Raw genomic sequence first — 19,673 nt, 5'->3', positions numbered from 1 at the left:
GACACCTCTGCATGGGGTTTTTCAGAATCAAAGAGGCACAGGGTGCGTGGCTGTCACCTGTGTGGTTTTCATTATGTGGTCACTTTTCACTCTGGGGTCCAAGCAGTGGACAGGAAATCGACTCCAGAGGCTGTTCCTTCCACAGCTGGATGCAGCCCCATGGGGCTGATGAAGCAGGAGGGACTGTAGAAGGATCTGGTGGTTGAGAAAAGGGCAAAGGTTGTTGTGGGGTTTGGGGTGGGGACCTCTCCTGCTCAGCCCACTCTTTCTGCTGTGTCTCTGCTTCCCTGTCTGTCCCTGACTCCTGCCCTGTTTTCTCTCTGCAGGACCACATCCCCGTCCCTTACCAGCCAGACTCCAGCAGCAACCCCTCCTCCACGACGTCCTCTACACCCTCCTCGCCAGCACCCCCCCTCCCTCCTAGCACCACGCCGCCTTCTCCCCTACACCCTTCCCCGCAGTGCACACGGCAGCAGAAGAACTTCAACCTGCCAGGTACCTCCATGCTTGGGGTGACATGGGATCTACAGCATTGGAGGGACAGAGATGAGGGAGGGGGTGGGTTCACTCCAGAGCCCTGATGCAGCAAGTCTATGCTGGAAGGCGATAGGTCCATGACCAGAGAGGGGCAAGGAAGGACATGGACCGACCTTGATCGTATCCTAAGCAATTATCCTATATCTCTTATTTAATCTTTGGAGCAGCCACAAGGTAAGCATTATCAGCTCATTTCACAGATGAAGAAACAGAGGCTCAAAGAGATGCAGGAACTCTTACAGACTCTGTCTTTGGCAAGGCACAACCCAGGGTCTTCACCTAAGTCTAAGTCACAGAAGGGAGCCATTGGCTCTAGAGTTGACAGTTGTCTTATGAGCTAAATTGGTTAAAATTGGCATTGAGAGTCTGTGCTGGAGGTCTTAGGGGCACACATCTGAGCAGGGCTGCAGACTGAGTCTTAACTCAGATGTCAGGATGGGGTTGTGACTGAGTAGTTTGGACTCCTGGAGTCAAGATCCAGGTCTATTGCATTCTTGCTGTGTCTCACCTCTGAAAAGATGTAGGTGGTTGAACAAGATGATCTGGAAGGTTCCTCTAGCTCAGGAATTCTAGGGCACCTGGGCTGGGAATATGCACTGAGCTATGAGATGATAGTAGAGAAGCCACTCATGGGACACTGTGGCTTCTTGGCCTCCTTTGTCATTAGACCTAAGAATGGGACATTGTTCTTCCTTCAGGTAGACCAGACCTAAGAATCTCTCCATCTCTTCCAGGGTCCAGCCTAGCCCAGTTCCTGTGCTAGGGCCCTAAGAATGTTTCCAACTCAGCCATATTTGTGTCACTGCAACAGACTTCAAGAAGAAGGTGGTGGGACCGGTGTGGCCAGTTGGAACCAGGTGTTGTTCAATATGGTATCCACTAGCCATGTGTGGCTATTTACATTTAAATGAACTAAAAATTAAATGTAATTTAAAAATTAGTTTATCAGTTGCACTAGCCACGTTTCAAGGGCTCAGTAGTCACATGTGGCTGGTGGCCGCCATACTGAATGGCTCAGGTATAGAAGATTTCCATCATCACCAAACATTCCACTGGATGCCCTGGCCTAGGGTCTGATTTCCTCCTGAGTCAACGAGCTTCACGCTATGAAAAAAACCCCAGGTCCTTGGCCACAGCTCACACCTCCTGGGTTAAAGCTTAACCAGACATGAGTGAATGGCAAGGAGGCAAATGGAGGTCCTGCCCCACACCTGGGCAGCACCCACATGCCATCACCCACCTGAGGACAAGCCAATCACAGCACCTGCCCATACTGTTTTGATTTGGGCCATGTCCACAGAGACGGGGGATATTTTGAATTCTTGGAACTTTGGGTTTTTTGTTAAGTTCAAGTCTGAATTTAACAGCCTCATATCCACCTAGTGCGAGGGCCACTCACCTGGCAGCCACCAAGGACTGCAACGCGAGTCACCAGCTGCATCATCTTAGGAAGTGCCACCGATTCATTGCCAGGCATTTTCACAGACAGAAGGCCCCCACTGCCATCTCCAGGGTTGTTCATTTTTACTTACTTCTTCAGAAGGGGATGAAGGGAAAAAAAGACCCTTAGACTTCCCATGACCACCCACACTTGGGGGAGGCCCATGCCAACCTCCAATAGCTACTTCACTCTCCGGAAACACTGATTTTAGGAGTATTTTCTCTAAAATTGTTTGGCACTTGTTTATGGACCAAGGGATGGGGAAGAGCCGTTTTATGGGAGAACTATGCACAAAAGCACCACAGCTCTTTTCACCCCTTAAAGAATCTGCTGGCATCTTCAGATTAGAGATCTGCCTAGCCAGGCATAATCTGGGTAGCCCTTAGCACCTTCCTTCCCTCAGCCAGAGTCTTCAAGGAGGAGTGCTTGACAATTTGCTGTGCTGGCGTGCCACCTTATCCCCTCCTGCTCCATGACAGGTCATGACGAAGTCCTGGATCTCTTTGGGGACTGGGCTAAGGGGTCCTTTGGGGAAAGGCACTTTGGCATGGCAGTTAAGAATGTGGGCTCTGCAGCCAAGCTGTTTAGGTTCAAATCTGAGTTTTACCGCTTAATGCCTGTCTGATGTTGGGCAAATAACTTGCCTCTCTGGGCCTCAGCATTCTCATCTACAAAATGGAGATCATAATAGTATGCACCTTAGATAATTGTTTTAGAAAGAAATGTCGTAATACATGGACGAAGCTTAGCAGAGTGACAGTCACATTGAAGGTCTCAACAAGTCTGAGCTCCTTGCATTATTATTAAACACGATCATAATAAACCACACTGGCTACCTTTATTTGCACTTCTTATCTTCACTGCTAATTAATTGGGGACCTAGACAGAATTGCAGAATGAAAGATGAAATCCCCATATGCCTTCACATGGGAATATGAACATAACTAAACATTTGGGAAAGGTAATTTGGCATTTTCTGTTAAAGTTTTTATTGTTGTCGTTTGTTTGTTTTTTTGAGATGGAGTCTCGCTCTGTTGCCAAGGCTGGAGTGCAGTGGCGAGATCTTGGCTCACCGCAACCTCCACCTCCCGGGTTCAAGCAATTCTGCTGTCTCAGCCTCCTGAGTAGCTGGGACTACAGGTGTGTGCCAACATGCCCGGCTAATTTTTGTATTTTTAGTAGAGATGGGGTTTCACCATATTGGTCAGGCTGGTCTTGGACTCCTGACCTCAGGTGGTCCGTCCACCTTGGCCTCCCAAAGTGCTGGATTACAGGCATAAGCCACCATGCCCAGCCCTGTTAAAGTTTTAAATGTGCATTCCTTTGACCAGTATAACACTTCTAGGAATTTATATGCAGGAACATTTGCACTAGGGTGCAGAGATGTGTGTATAAGGACTTCATTGTAACAGTGAAAATGGAAATTAACCCAAATGCCCATCAAGGGATGAATGGTTGAATACACAGATATATCTGTATAACCAAATATTCTGCAAACTTTCAAAGGAATGTAGTACTCTCTATAGATTTCCTGACTTGGAAAGTTATCCATAATGTTTCTTAAGTAGAAAATAAGTGATTTGCAAAGATGTCAGTATAACGTTCTATTTATTGTAAAATATTTGCATATACGTATGTATGTGTACCCGTGTGTGTATATGTGTTCACATGTGCGCAATAAAGTCTGTAAGAACTTCATGGCAGTTGTTGAGGAGAGGGACTTTGTCTTAGGCACTTCTACAATGTCTATGAGTATGCATCCATTTTAGAATCGAATAATAATAAAATTCAGGGCTGAAATGGAAAACAAAATAGAGCCTTTTGGGAGCGCAGTTGGATCTACCTGTATCTTAGGCAGTTTTAGCAAAACACCCCCAGGGACATGAGTACTTGTCCTGTTTGTACTAAGGTCTGGTCAGCTGTCCCAGTCTTGACTGAGAGCTTCTGTTGATGAAAAATGGAGCTTTGACTGTGGGTCCCTGCCAGATGTTGAGTTTTCTGAAGGCTATTTAAGCTAAAGCCTAAGCATAACGATGTCTCCAGCACTGATTCATCTAGAACATTCTTGTCCAAAAGGGGCTGTGGGGTGACCGGCCATTTGACTCATCTGTTGGCCTCAGGACATGAGGTAAAAAGGCTATTAGAACCCCAAGCATGGCGTGTGTAGCATGGTATTTGTGACTGTGCGCTGCCAGTTGGGTGGAACTCCTGTTCTCTACCTTTCTCTGAGTCCTGGGGCAGTGTGGGACATGGCCCAGTGTAAGGTGGCGTCAAGAGTGCTGCATGGACAGACAGACCTGGGGTTGGATCCCAGCTTTGCTCCTTCCTAACTGTGCAGCTTTGAGCATGGGATTGCCTCTGTTTAGGACCGTTTCTCATCGGTAACATGGGGCTAACAATTCAGAGTTGTGGTTACATCCACCACGGCAAGATAGATGAAGAGGCTTTGGAAATGGTTGTCTTATGGGTTTCTAAGGATGGAGCGTTCAAATACCTTCTTTCTTTGGAGCCACCTAGAGCCATCTTGAAACACACACGCACGCGCGCACACACACACACACACACACACACACACACACCCAACTGCAGGAAATGGCATATTCTAATGGCTCAAATGAAGAAAGGAGGTGAAATTTGCCTTTAGTGGAGTTTGCAGGATTTCTGAGACCTCACTTGGGCTACTTGGGCTCATGAGAGTGTTTCCTCCCTTCCCCTTTCCATTAGTCTGTCCTAGTCCCTCTTTTATGCTCATCACTCTGTGCCATGATCTGGTTTACATACTTGTTAAGTGTTTCCTCCATCAGAATGCGAGCTCCATGAGACCAGGCAGTGTGCCTTCACTCATGAATCCGTGCCCAAAACCCAACGCATTGCCTACAACTGAAGACACTCATTAAGTATTTTTCAAATGAATGTCCTGAATTTCATGCATTGCCCAGAGCTGCAGTTTTTTCTCTTTAACTTTTCTTCTTGGCCTTCAGACTGCATTCATCCATTCATTTCATTAACAGTATTTATTAAGCATCTACTGTGTACCAGCTACTGTACTAGGCACTAGATTTGAAGCAGCAAACAAACCAGACGTGTACCCTGTATTTACTTCCTATTGTTATTGTAACAAATGACCACATACTTAGTGGCTTAAAAGCACACAGATTTATTATCTTATGGTGCTAGAGGCCAGATGTCCAAAACAAAACGAGCTTCACTGGGCTAAAAACCAAGATGTCAACAGGGCTGGTTTGCTCTGCAAGGTCTTAGGGAGAATCCATCTCCTTGCCTTTTCCTGGCGTCTAGGAGCTGACCACATTACTTTCCTTATGACCCCTCCTCATTCTGGCCTGTGTGATTCCATGATCACATCTCCTTCTCTAACCCTGCCTCCCTCTTCTAAGGACCCTTGTGATGACATCAAGCCTACCCAGATGATCTAGGATAATCTCCCCATCTCAAGATCCTTAAGTAATCTCATCCTAAAAGTCCCTTGTGCCACGTAATGAAATGGATTTATAGTTTCCAGGGATTAGGACCTGAACATGTTGTGGTGGGGGGGCAGGCATAATCCGCCCTACAACAGCCCCAGTTCTCATGAAAAGTATAGCTCTATATCTCTGTTTTGGTACCAGTACCATGCTGTTTTGATTACTGTAGCCTTTTAGTATAGTTTGAAGTCCGGTAGTGTGATGCCTCCCGCTTTGTTCTTTTTGCTTAGAATTGACTTGGCTATGCGGGCTCTCTTTTGGTTCCATATGAAGTTTAAGGTGATTTTTTCCAGTTCTGTGAAGAAGGTCATTGGTAGCTTGATGGGGATAGCATTGAATCTGTAAATTACTTTGGGCAGTATGGCCATTTTCACGATATTGATTCTTCCTAACCATGAACATGGAATGTTTCTCCATCTGTTTGTGTCCTCTCTTATTTTGTTGAGCAGTAGCTTGTAGTTCTCCTTGAAGAGGTCCTTTACGTTCCTTGTTAGTTGTATTCCTAGGTATTTTATTCTCTTTGTGGCAATTGTGAATAGCAGTTTGTTCTTGATTTGGCTCTCCTTAAGTCTGTTATTGGTGTATAGGAATGCATGTGATTTTTGCACAATAAATGGTGTTGGGAAAGCTGGCTAGCCATGTGCAGAAAGCAGAAACTGGACCCCTTCCTGACACCTTACACTAAAATTAACTCCAGATGGATTAAAGACTTAAACATAAGACCTAACACCGTAAAAACCCTAGAAGAAAATCTAAGCAAAACCATTCAGGACATAGGTGTAGGCAAGGACTTCATGACCAAAACACCAAAAGCATTGGCAACAAATGCCAAAATAGACAAATGGGACCTAATCAAACTCCACAGCTTCTGCACAGCAAAAGAAACAGTCATTAGAGTGAATTGGCAACCAACAGAACCAAAAATTTTTTTTGTAGTTTACCCATCTGACAAAGGGCTGATATCCAGAATTTACAAAGAACTAAGACAGATTTACAAGAAAAAAACTAACAAGCCCATTCAAAAGTGGGCAAAGGATATGAACAGACACTTTACAAAAGAAGACATACATCAGGCCAACAAACATATGAAAAAATGCTCATCATCACTGGTCATCAGAGAAATGCAAATCAAAACAACATTGAGATACCATCTCATGCCAGTTAGAATGGCAATCATTAAAAAATCTGGAGACAACAGATGCTGGAGAGGATGTGGAGAAATAGGAACACTTTTGTACTGTTGGTGGGAGTGTAAATTAGTTCAACCATTGTGGAAGACAGTGTGGCGATTCCTCAAGGACCTAGAAATAGAAATTCCATTTGACCCAGCAATCCCATTACTGGGTATATATCCAAAGGATTACAAATCGTTCTACTATAAGGACACGTGCACACGAATGTTCATTGCAGCACTGTTTACAATAGCAAAGACCTGGAACCAACCCAAATGCCCATCGACGATAGACTGGATAGGGAAAATGTGGCACATATACACCATGGAATATTATGCAGCCATCAAAAACGATGAGTTGGGTCCTTTGTAGGGACACGGATGAACCTGGAAACCATCATTCTCAGCAAACTGACAGAAGAGCAGAAGATCAAACACCGCATGTTCTCACTCATAGGCGGGTGTTGAACAATGAGAACACATGGACACAGGGAGGGGAACACTACACACTGGGGTCAGTTGGTGGGAAATAGGGGAGGGACGGTGGGGGGTGGGGAGCTGGGGAGAGATAGCAAGGGGAGAAATGACAGATGTAGGTGATGGGGAGGAAGGCAGCAAATCATACTGCCACGTGTGTACCTATGCAACAATTTTGCATGTTCTTCACATGTACCCCAAAACCCAAAATGCAATAAAATAAATAAATGGGGGAAAAAAAAGAAAAGTGTAGCTTAGTGAGAAAGAAAGGTGTTAACCAAATAAACATATGCATGAAAATAGGATAATAGATTGTGATGAAGCCTGTGAAGGATAAGAGCCTTTGCAGGAGTCCTTGAGCAAATAGCAAGAGAACAAATTTAGGTTGGAGGGTCACTAGCTGGCTGAGTTCTGCAGGTCGGGGAGGTAAGGCAAAGACGCAGTCACAAGAAGGGGCCCAAGTGCCATAAACAAGAGAAAGTGGCCTCCAGAGAGACTCAGAGCTGCAGGGTCCGGGCCTGGTAGAAATGTAGATTTTATGTAAGACTCCATAGGATTGAGTTGAAAGGTTTAGGCAGACAACGACTTGACCCTTTTATCTTCCTTCTAGAAGACCCCCTACCTGCTCTCTTGGGAGGGCTCGGGGTAGGCATGGGGCTTACCTCCAGAGGGGAAGCTCCTTCAAAGTGGTCTGCTTGTCTCTTTGACTTCATCTGCAGCCTCCCAGGTCCTGGGTCTTCTTGGATGCCAGCAAGCCAGGAACCACTTGGCTCTCCTGAGCAGCCCACTCAGGGTCACCAGCTGTTCTTTAAAGCCACTTCTTGCTAGTGTCTGTCATCAGTGGGAAGAACAGGTCTCCCAGCAATGCCTTTCCTCCTTTTCTGGCCGTGCATTTCCCTTTCGGTCACCAGGAACAAGCTGTTCCATGGCACATGGGGAGGAGTCAAGGAGGGCGTTGGCTCCGGGTGTGGAGACATTTGCTGGTGCCCCGTTGCCAGGCACCTGTCCCTTCTCAGACTCTCTGAAGCGGCCCTTGCTCTCCGTTGCCCAACCCCTCCCTTCCAAAAAGAACATAACTGTCAGCTAACCTTTTCTGCAGACACCGAATCCCCCATCACTGTCAGAGCTGGGGAGGGAAAAGATCAGCCAAGCCTCTTGAGAACCTCGTGTAGTTTTTCCTGTTTTAATTTTAGCCCCTTATTGACTAATAAAATAGTATCATGCAATAAAAACTTGTGTTATCTAACAGTAAAATGGTCCCTGAGGTCATGAAGGGTGCTTTTCTTTTAGAGCTTTACTCTGTGACCTTGAATATGTTGCTTCTTGCCCTGGATGTCCCATTTTCCAGAATCAAAAATGTATCCATCTCGACTCCAAGTATTTAATATAAGCTGGAATTGGACTAAGCCCAATGTTTCTGCTGTTTCACCTATAATAAAAAAAAGTTGATTAATTCAACAAATGTGTGTTGCGCACTGACTGGTGCAAGGCACAGAACCAGGAGTTTGGGATCCTGAGATAGTAGGACTTACTCCCTATCCTGAAGGAATCTATCAATAAATTTTAACCTCAGAGAGGGTGTTCTGTCTGCTTCCCCAAAGCAAAAGATTTAGTTAGCACTTGGAACTATCTGATTATCTCTTAATTATAAGTCATTCTTGTCTATGAGCTAAGAGAGCTTAGAAATTTCTTTATCTCACAGCTAATACTACCTTCAATGCACTTTTATCTCTTAACGATGGTCCTTGCCCTTTGAGGAAGGGACTGTTATTATTCTCATTATACACATGTGGACAGTGAGACTGAGTCTCTGCAAATAACCAGAGGCGGAGCAAAGATTTGACCCTATAGGGTCAGCTTCTAGACTCTAGGTAATAGATGCTCGATGCCACAAAGAAAATTAGCACTGAGACAAAGGATTTTTCAGCAATGCAATTTTTTAATCCCGGCCTGCAGGAAGGGTACCCTTGCTAGCCATTTTGCCATGGGAGTACAATGAACAAAGGAAAACAGACATATTTATTCCTTACGCATTTGGGGTTGTCCTTACTGCTGTGTCTGATCTCCATTGGCTGGAGCCAGACCTCACAATCTAAACTAAATCCCAATTGGCTAATAACTTAAAACTTTTCTAAATCCTGAAAGCAATAGAGAGCTGGGTCATGCCTGTGAGCACGTCCAGCACAGATATCTTGGTTAAAGTACAAGGACGTAGAATGTACTACATGCCGGTAAACATGGCATGTCTAACAGCTACATAGGATAGGGCTTAATTCTTGATTTATTCTTTAACAAGAAAGGAAACTTTAAAGAGGAGCTTTTTTACTTCCCACATAATGGTACCTTCAATACACTTCTATCCCGTAATGATGGTCCTTGCCCTTTGAGGAAGGGGTTGTTATACTCATTTTACATATGTGGACAGTGAGACTCAGAGTCTCCACAAATAACCAAAAGCAGAGCAAAGATTTGACCTTATAGGATCAGCTTCTAGACTCTAGGTTCTGAGCTATTGTGCTAATATTTGATAAACCAACTCCAGTGGTGGCTTGCCCCCGAATGTCATCAAATTGTTTCTGGAAGTGGATTCACCAATACAGGCTTATCTGACTATATCCCTGCCCTTTTCATTTACTTGAGGACACAAAGCTCTGTGTTCTCTTCCCCCAACACCCCTTAGCCCCTTATTCTAGGCACTGTTCACCAATTGAGTAAGTGCTAATGTTAGAGACTTTTAAGTGTCTGAGACCCCTGACCTCTGGTGAGTAGATTAGAAGTAAAAGGAATTTTCAGGGAACCAGCAGTGAAGTCCAGAAAACTCCTTTTATATAATTTTTCCTAAATTCAGAAGTTAATTCATGCTTGTGGTAGGTAGAATAATGCTCATTCCCAAAAGATGTCCATGTGTTGATCTCAGAATCTGGGAAGATGCTGCTTTATAGGACAGTAGGAACTTTGCATATATGATGAAGTTATGGACTTAAGCTGGAGGGATTATCTTAGATTATCTGGGAAGTCCCTAATGTAATCACAAAGGTCCTTATCAGAGGGAAGCAAGAAGGTCAAAGGCAGAAGATGGAGATGGCACAGCAGAAGCAGAGGTTGGAGTGATGGGGCCATGAGCCAACAAATGCAGGCAGCCTCAAACAACTGGAAAAGACAAGGAACAGATTTTCTTAGAGCCCCTAGGAAGAACTAAATTTGATTTTAGCCCCGTAAGACTTGTTTCGGATTTTGTCCTCCAGAACTGGAGGAGGATTCATTTGTGTTGTTTTAAGCCACTCAGTTTGTAGTAATTTGTTACAGCCACAAAAAAGAAAACTAATACCATGCTTGGTACAGAAAATTTGGAAAGTACAGAAAAAGCGTAAAGGATTTTTTAAGCCACTGTAATCATTCTGCCAAAAGGGGAAAAAAAATTAATATTTTAGATTATGGCTTTGCAGACTTTTTCTGTGTGTGTGTGTGTGTGTGTGTGTGTGTGTGTGTGTGTGTGTAATTATGCATTTCACAAAAGTGGTATTGTAGTCAGAATGTCTGTTTGAGTTGGGGCAGTCTGATTTTAGAGAGTGTGAGATGTCGGTTGGGAGGGTGGCATGGATGTTTAGAGTTCTGGTTTCTTTACATATGTGTGCAGTCCCTCGTCTTCAGGGATGTCTGCAGAAGTATGGAAACTCTTGAAGGTGGGCAGAGAAGGACCACATAGTGGCTGTAAGAGCTCAATTTGTTCCCTGAAGGGATGTCTCCTTGGGGGCACTCACTTTGATGTTTTCTTTCTTTTGCAAGCATCCCACTACTACAAATACAAGCAGCAGTTCATCTTCCCAGGTGAGTTTCATGTGAGCTGGAAGCAGCCCCTTCTGCACAAGCCCTGCTGGGTTATAGGAGTTGGTGGGATGAATGGAGGCAGATGTTGTGGGGGTACCTGAAATCAAAGAAGGTGGTAGTGGAGTTACCATACTCCAGGATAATGGCTGCACATGGAAGTGGAAAAGAAAGAGTGGGAAGATCTAAGGGCACTGTGGGACCCAAGAAGGTCCCAAGGCACAGTAGAAAGGCCTGAGAGGGTGTAGTGCTGTGGAAAAATGGGCAAGGGTGAGGAGGGGTCTAGAGCCACGTAGCAGGGAAGAGATGGTCAGAGGGTCCTGAGCTGAGTACAGAGAAGATGTGAAACCAGGGGGCCTTATCATCCCAAAGGGAACTCAGGAGAAAGGAAGCTCAGAGATGACTAATGAACGCTTCAGGCTAGATGCCTGGGGGTTCTGGCAGGCCCCTCCTCAACAATGGATAATTTTGTTGAGGATGTCATCCAGAAAACTGGTCCAGCTGAGCAGGTAAAGTCCAGGTGGTCCAGAAAAGGAGAAAGGAGATTGGCCAAGGACAGAGATCCAAGATCTGGTGAAATATTAGCTGCCACATCTCCCAGGAATTAGGCGTTTGCAGGGGTTGTGGACTTCGCATTTGTTTTCTGAATATCCAATCTCTGGTTTTCAGATGTGGTGCCGGTGCCAGAGACACCGACCCGGGCGCCCCAGGTCATCCTGCATCCGGTGACCTCGAATCCAATGTAAGTGGGACAGAGACCTCTTTCCCCTCCTTTGAGCTTCCCAGCCCTGGCTCTACAATCCACTCAGGTTCCCTGTGTTCTTTCCTCCTATTCCCGGATTTGATGTAGCTGGGGACAGAGGGAGAAGTACAAGGCAGGCAGAGAGACATAGGGAATAACTTCGGGAAAGAGAAAGAACCTGACAGCCCAGGCAGAGAGATGGAGAGAGAGGCAATGCTGTTCTTCACAAGCCAGCTATGCCTTGTGTCTCTGACCCGGCCTGTCAAATGCAATTTCCAGGGGCTGGGCCATTTCCTAAGGACCCATAACCACCCTATGATTAGAAAGACCACTTTCCCCAGGCGATAGCTAGAGCTTAATGAAGGGGTAATTATTCCATGTCACTGAACATGGAATAACTTTCAAAAGTCTTATTTAGGTTTATACCAGGAATCAGCAAACTATAGCCTATGGGATGGATCCAACCTTCTGCTTGTTTTTGCATAAAGTTTTATTGGAACACAGTCATGCCTATTCATTTACAATGTGTTGTGCATGGTTGCTTTCTCAGTACAGCAGCAGAGTCAAGTAGTTATAATAGAAACTGTATGGCTTACAAAGCCAAAAATACTTACGCCGTGGTCCTTTGCAGAAAGAAATTTGCTAACCTCTGGTTCATATTATTATAAACATAATATAAGCTAATTTTGAAAAATTTGGACTATTCTTTAAAAAGGAGAAGGCAAAATAATCACTCATGATCTCGCCACTGTTAGAACTTTTATGTGCGTTTTTCCATTTATATTTTACGTAGTTATGCCCCACAATATATGTAAGCAGTTACCATCCTGTTTTGTTATCTTTATGCTGAACATCACATTTTAAACTTATTATTTTAGCCTCTCCATAGACATTGTTGGTTTTTGCTTCTTGTTTGTTTGTTTTTCGAGACAGAGTCTCATTCTGTCACCCAGGCTGGAATGCAGTGGCATGATCACGGCTCACTGCAGCCTCTGCCTCCTGGGCTCAAGTGATCCTTTCAGCTCAGAGACAGAGTTTTTCCATTTTGCCTAGGCTGGTCTTGAACTCCTAGACTCAAGTGATCCTTCCTCTTTAGCCTTCCAAAGTGCTGGGATTACAGGCATGAGCCACTGCACCTGTTTGACATTGTTTTTAATGGCTGTAAAATGACATATTGATATAGAATAATTTTCTTAATCATTTCCTATTGCTGGATTTTTTACATTGCTTCCAATATTTCACTGTTGTAAGTAATGCTACAATGAACATCTTTGAGCATGGCATCGTTAGGATACAGGCCCTCTTTCCAGGTGGTTTGTTGCTCGTGCGGCAGAAGTGAAGTCACCTTGGCCAGGTGGTGCAGTGGCTCACACCTGTAATCCCAGTACTTTGGGAGGCTGAGATGGGAGAATCACAGTCACAGAGGTCAGAAGTTTGAGACCAGCCTAGCCAAATTGGTAAAACTTCATCTCTACTAAAAATACAAACATTAGCCAGGCATGGTGGTACACACCATAATCCCAGCTACTCTGGAGGCTGAGGCAGGAGAATTGCTTGAACGTATGAGGCAGAGGTTGCAGTGAGCTGGGATCATGCCACTATACTCTGGCCTGGGTGACAAAGGGAAACTCTGTCTAAAGAAAAAAAAAAAAGTGAAGTCACGGAGTCACCTCATTAACTTCTTTGGTTGTGATGGAAGTCTGAGGCTTGCTAGGATTTGACCAGTTTCCCAGCTCACCTTTGTGCCTACTTGGTTTTTCTTCTGGGTCCCCTAACTTCTTCATCTTTTCTGACTGGTCATATGGACTTTGTTAAAGACTTAAATGGTGCATCTCTGAAATCAAAGGAACAGCCACTTGCTGGGGGATATTGTGCTGACATCTAGCTCTGGATCATTTCTCTACTTCACATAAACCAGTTCCACAATTTGTGCAAGATGAACTCCAGGTTATTAGCTGACAGTCCAGAGGTGCCAGCAAAAAACAGAGTGAATACCTGCTTGCAATCTGCTTAAATGTGTGTGGAGTGATGGAAACTCTTTGCAGAGAGAAATAATTGAATAGCCCTGGATGCTGGAATCATGTCATGATGCAAAGAGAGGAGGGTGGCCTGTTTTGGTTTTGGGCATGAGGAGGGATTCCAGTTGCATTGTCGCACCCAAGTCTCCCCCAGGGCATCAAGTTCACAGCATCTCAGCTGTCATTGTGCAGGTTCATTCCACCTTCCCAGGCTGTGCTATAAATAATTGGTTAATACCATGGCAAATGCCACTTTGGGATTGACCTTTCTTTCTCCTTCTTTTAGTTCTTGTGATCTTTCAGACTCTCTCTCACCAGGACCCCCTCCAGCCACGTGGACTGACTCTGTCTGCAGAGTCACCTGCTTCCTGCCATCTGAGGGTCAGAGGAGGGGAGAGAGGGAATCTACTAGGTTTTCACTGGGGAAACAGGAAAGGGATGGGGTATTCATTGTGCTTCTTTTTTCTCACCTGCTTCAGCTACTCCATGCCTTCAGCAGCCCAGTTCTGTCTCTGTGCTGAACTTCAAAAACACATACACATCCTTAAGTCTAACCCCCACAACATACCTCTAATGCACACTGTGCCCCTCACCCATCACATGTCAAATGTCATATGCATTTGACATTTCTCTCGCACCTCGAATACACACCCAATTATACCATCGGCATACAGCATTCCCCTCGACATCCTGTGTGTACCCCCAACTCACATGCACACAAGACAACCCTGCACAAAGCACATCCCATAATACCTATGTGGCACAAACACAAACACATTGTGACCCCCGCCAGCATCTGTACCCAACGTGTTTGCTTACTAAGAACAGAACTGCAGCTCATGAGCTTGTGAACGCCAACACACATACACACACGTGTGCACACACACACACACACACACACGGTCTTCCAGTTCAATACAGTCTTTTTATTTTCATTCCACATATCCTAATTCCATGTGACTGACAGGATCTACCTCAAACACTGGAAACTTTCAAATACATCCAGTAATTCTCTTGTCTTGAAATTCCCGCCACACTCCATTTATCCAACTCATACCTAACTTTTGGCCTTGTTACTTTTAGCCTGTCTGCATAGTATCTGAATAGTGGCTTTCTTTCCTTCAGTAGGAATACAATATTTCTTAAGGTCAGAAGCCACGCCAGTTTCAATTCTATATCCTTCCGAGGGCCTAACACTGTTCCTTAATTCACATCTATTAAATAGTCACATGAATGATCAGACAAACAAGAACACTAAGATCCTTCCAAGAAATTCCAAATGTGAGTGAACTTCGGAGATCTGATTAGTTCTTTCCTGGCAAACACATAGAGCTCTGAGGACTTGTCTACTTAGGGCAGTTAGGCCGATTTATAAGAAAGCTGCTATGTCAGTTGAAACCAAAGCAATAAAGAAAAATGACCCCTGAGCAGCCCGGAAAATCAACTTAAAACAATGTCCTTGTGTACTGTTTTGTGTGTGTGTGTGTATGTTTCTGTGGCGAGCTTGCGGATTATTTCAGACACAAGTGTTAAAATGAAATGTGAGAGAAAGGCTTGGTGGTGACAACTTCCCATCTGGGGCTTCTTCATACATAGCTAAACACAATATACAGAGCTACCTTTTCACCTAGGGATCACATTTATTTTTCTTTCTTTACAGCTTGGAAGGAAATCCATTACTTCAAATTGAAGTGGAGCCAACGTCAGAGGTGAGAATCAGAAAGCAGTGAAGCAACGTTTTCCAGGGGCTGCCCAGACTTGGCAAAGCCGACTGACGTTTTCGATGACGCAGAGGGCTTGGGGTCAGGTGGGGGCTGCGGAGGCCCTGACTGATGGATGTTCTAACTCCAGGACAATTAGCAAGTGGTGGCCCCTCCCGGTACTGAGCCTAATGGGCCGTTATATGGCAGGCATCATAGAAAAGCCAGTTGTGCGGAAATTGGCAAGAGATTTGCATTCTTAGTTGAAAGATCAGCTCAGGGCCGGGTGAATACCAAGGGGGACGTGCCCCGCTGCCTTCAAAACAATAGTGAGAGGAGATGGGGGCCTCAGGGATGCCGGGCTTGGAAATGCTGAGAATGCTCTGGGGCTTCTTCCCACCTGCCTCAGTGGCTGCAGGACTACATGAAATGCCCTGGCTGGAAACCATGGAGTTCTGATCACTCAGCTCTGCCACTGCACTGTGTCTTGCACTGAAAGGAATAGAGTCAGGGCTTCCAAGGAAAATCGTGTTCTTTTCTGGGACTATTTGGTTATTGGAAAATGATCCTAAGAGAAACCAATGTCTCCTATATTGTTTCTCCTGAGCGTGCCATCGAGGGCAGCTTGCTCAGGTATTTTGGGTCAGGAAGACATGTACCCAGTCAAGAGGCCGCCTTCTCAGGCTGTTTCATCAGGTCCCAGGGTCTCTGGGAATCCCCACTGGCCCAGGTATCTGCTGCTCCCACAATTCTGCAGGAGAATCCAAGAGGCAATTCACCCCCAAGCACCCCCAGATATCATGCTGATATGGTGCCTGCACCTTAAGCACTGAACTCTAGTGGTAGCCATGCCTAAGTATGCCTGAGTCATGTGGGTGTGCATGGTAAAAATGCAGATTCCTGGTCCTGGCCTGCTGATATTTTGATCCAATAGAGCTGGGTGGGACTCAGGAATCTGCATTTTCTTGGGCCTCCCATTGGGTGTTTAGTACAGGTCTTCATCTCATTTAAAACCTCACACCGCCCCTGGGGCAGATTTTATTACCCCCACTTTACAATCAGGAAAGGCAGCCTCAGAGAAGTCAAGCAACTTGCTCAAGGTCACACAGAGGCTGGATTTCAGCTCACTTGGTCTGATTGTTAAGCCCATTCTGTTGACCTCTCACTCTCATGTCTCCTACCTGCTCCCAGCTGCTGTAGGAGCCTCAGACATCTAGCCTGGAGCTCTGACCTCTCCCAATTTTGGAATCATCAATTCCAAATTCCCTGGGGGAAGCAAAAGATACTCCATGTTGACGGTTGTTACATGTTACATGCAGATGCACGACGTACCCAATGTTTTAGCTGGTCTAGCCTGTCGACTTTATCACATGCACATAAACAACCAAACCAAAAGACCTTGGAAGAATAGGAAGGGCATGAGATATTCAAGTCCAGAGACCTGGATCTTAGTTCCTCCTCTGCCTGGCTATATGATCTGGAGTGAATCCTTCCCAGGGCAACATAAGGGACTTTCGGTGCTAAAACCAGGAAGATCCCAGCAAATTAAAATGGATGATTTTCCCCTAACACTTCTCTCTGTGCCTCAGTATTTCCCCACTTAGCACAAGAAAGTTAGATGATCATGATCTCCCTTTTAGCACCTTCACTGTAGTATGATTCTAGACCAGAGCTACCTGGGGAAATAGAGGGATGTATGTCTGCACCAGCTCCAAATCCATGTAGAGATGTGTCAAGATCTATGCATGCACACGGGACCCCGCAGGACCACGAGGGAGGCTGAGGCAGTGGCAAGCACCATTCTGACCTCTCTCCCACTTCGGCCACAGAATGAAGAGGCCCACGATGAGGCCGAGGAGTCAGAGGATGACTTCGAGGAGATGAACCTGTCCCTCCTCTCGGCCCGGAGCTTCCCACGCAAGGCCAGCCAGACCAGCATCTTCCTTCAGGAGTGGGACATCCCCTTTGAGCAGCTGGAGATCGGCGAGCTCATTGGAAAGGGCCGCTTTGGGCAAGTGTACCATGGCCGCTGGCATGGTGAGGTGGCCATCCGGCTGATTGACATTGAGAGGGACAACGAGGACCAGCTCAAGGCCTTCAAGCGGGAGGTGATGGCCTACAGGCAGACACGGCACGAGAACGTGGTGCTTTTCATGGGCGCCTGCATGAGCCCGCCTCACCTGGCCATCATCACCAGGTCAGTTCCACCTGGGCTTCCACCCAGGGATTGCCAAAGCTCTGCTTCTGGCCTGGTTGACAAATGGTTTTCTGCTTACTTGACCACTCTGGTTAATAGACCATCTCCAGTTCCAGCAGGCACAGTTCACCTACATGGTTTAAGATTTCAGATTCCAGAAAATACTTAGTTAATTTATTTGTTTTTTTAGAGACAGGGTCTCACTCTGTTGCCCAGGCTTGCATGCAGTGGTGTGATCATAGCTGTCTGCAGCCTTGAACTCCTGGGCTCAAGAGATCCTTTCCCTTCAGCCTCCCAAGTAGCTGGCACTACAGGTGTGTGCCGTCACACCTGGCTAATTTTTTAATTTTTTGGTAGAGGCGGGGTCTCGCTATGTTGCCCAGGATGGTCTCAAACTCCTAGCCTCAAGCAATCCTCCTGCCTTGGCCTCCCAGAGTGATGGGATTACAGGCCCATAAGCCACCACGCCTAACCTCAGAAAATACTTTTAATGCTAAAACTCTTTAGCAAAACCAAAAAGTACTAAATGAGGAATCAGAAACATTGGGTCTAGTTCCCCCTCTAGTCCAAGTGTTTGCATAACAACTTCTCAAAGAGTCACTGTCTTCATGTGTGAAATGAGTAGATTTCACTAAATCAGGAGTCAGCCAACTTTTTCTGTAAAGGGCCCAATAGTAAATATTTTCAGCTTTGTGGGTCATACAGTTTCTGTAGCAGCTACTGCACTTGGCCACTGGAGTCTGAAAGCGGCCATAGACAATCTGCAAATGAAATTGCAGGGCTGTGGCCCAATAAAACTTTATTTATAAACCCTGGGAGTGGGCTGTATTTGGCCCATGGGCCGTAGTCTGCAGTCCCCTGATTAAGATTTTTTTTCTTTTTGCGATGGAGTTTCACTCTTGTTCCCCAGGCTGATGTGCGAGGGCACGAACCCGGCTCATTGCAACCTCCGCCTCCCGGGTTCAGGTGATTCTCCTGCCTCAGCCTTCTGAGTAGCTGAGATTACAGGGATGTGCACCATACCTGGCTAATTTTTGTATTTTTGGTAGAGACAGGGTTTCACCATGTTGGTCAGGCTGGTCTCACACTCCTGACCTCAGGTGATCCACCTGCCTTGGCCTCCCAGAGTGCTGGGATTACAAGTGTGAGCCAAGATTCTGATAACTGTTATTTTGGTTTTCATGAAAGTTGCAGAGCACATTTGCAGTCTTTCCCATTGTGGTTTGAAATATCCAGGATCTGTGGTTTATGGCTACACAGAAGGGATAGTTAATAGAGAACTAACATTTTGAGAATGTTTCTTGGACTTTCTTGGATTTGCTCTCTGGCTTCTCCCAGTGACTTGGGGCTTGGGGAAAAATAGCTTTGGTTTCGATGAAACAGCTGGGAAACAATCCTTTCGTGTGTTTTTAAACTCTGGCACTGGCTCTCTTATAACATTAGGACTGGCCTCTGCAGTGGCATTCTTAATATGACCTGTGATGCCAAGGGCCAGTTAGGAGGTCTCTCCTTCCTCCACTTAGCTTAAGCAGTGACACCCCAAATGCACAAGTCTTGCATCTTGGCAGGCCCAAAGCAGATGCTGTGGGCTCAGAGAAGAGCTGGTGTGTCTTTGATCTCTTCCCGTGTGAGACAAAACTTCCTTGAATCCACTTATAAGAACTTGGTGATTGGTAGAAGGTGCATTATATTCTGTATCCATAGATTATGCAGATGATGGGTTGACTAGAGTGACTCGCGCTTTGAATGATAAGTGCTGGTGAAAGATTGGCCATCTAGGAATGGGCCTCCAACTCTTCTTAAATCAGGGGAAAGATGGTGGTTCTCAACTCTGCACCAGACAGAAGTGGCTTTGAAGAAATCAGCCCAGGTAATCTTCAGGGGCTGAGCTGTTCTGAGTATAAGCTTTCGCTGAGTAACAAACTACTCCAAAACTTAGTGGTTTCTCTCTATCCTGTGGACAGTTCTGGGCTGAGCCAGACTCAGTAGCTGGGCTCTTGTAGATGACTGTGGTCAGCTCTGGGTCAACAAGGGGATAGTCAGTGTTACATGCCCTCATTCATGTGTCTGCTGGTTGGCAGAC

The 19,673-nt window shown here is 45.6% G+C and overlaps 1 protein-coding gene across 4 annotated transcripts in view; it reads left to right on the top strand.

Annotated features, from left to right (window-relative positions):
* KSR2 (kinase suppressor of ras 2) overlaps positions 1–19,673 on the top strand; it is a 531,211-nt gene that overhangs the window by 450,092 nt on the left and 61,446 nt on the right. For all 4 annotated transcript variants that reach the window (XM_032241015.1, XM_032241004.1, XM_032241019.1 and 1 more), the window contains exons 10-14: positions 327–495; positions 10,895–10,936; positions 11,603–11,675; positions 15,354–15,402; positions 17,223–17,590. In XM_032241015.1, the coding sequence (XP_032096906.1) occupies positions 327–495; positions 10,895–10,936; positions 11,603–11,675; positions 15,354–15,402; positions 17,223–17,590 (701 nt within the window). The remainder of the gene's footprint in view (positions 1–326; positions 496–10,894; positions 10,937–11,602; positions 11,676–15,353; positions 15,403–17,222; positions 17,591–19,673) is intronic.

This window comes from Sapajus apella, unplaced genomic scaffold, assembly GCF_009761245.1.
Source record: "Sapajus apella isolate SASKATOON/1434 unplaced genomic scaffold, GSC_monkey_1.0 scaffold2, whole genome shotgun sequence".
Lineage (NCBI taxonomy): Eukaryota > Metazoa > Chordata > Mammalia > Primates > Cebidae > Sapajus > Sapajus apella.
This window is presented reverse-complemented; position numbering and strand designations above follow the sequence as displayed.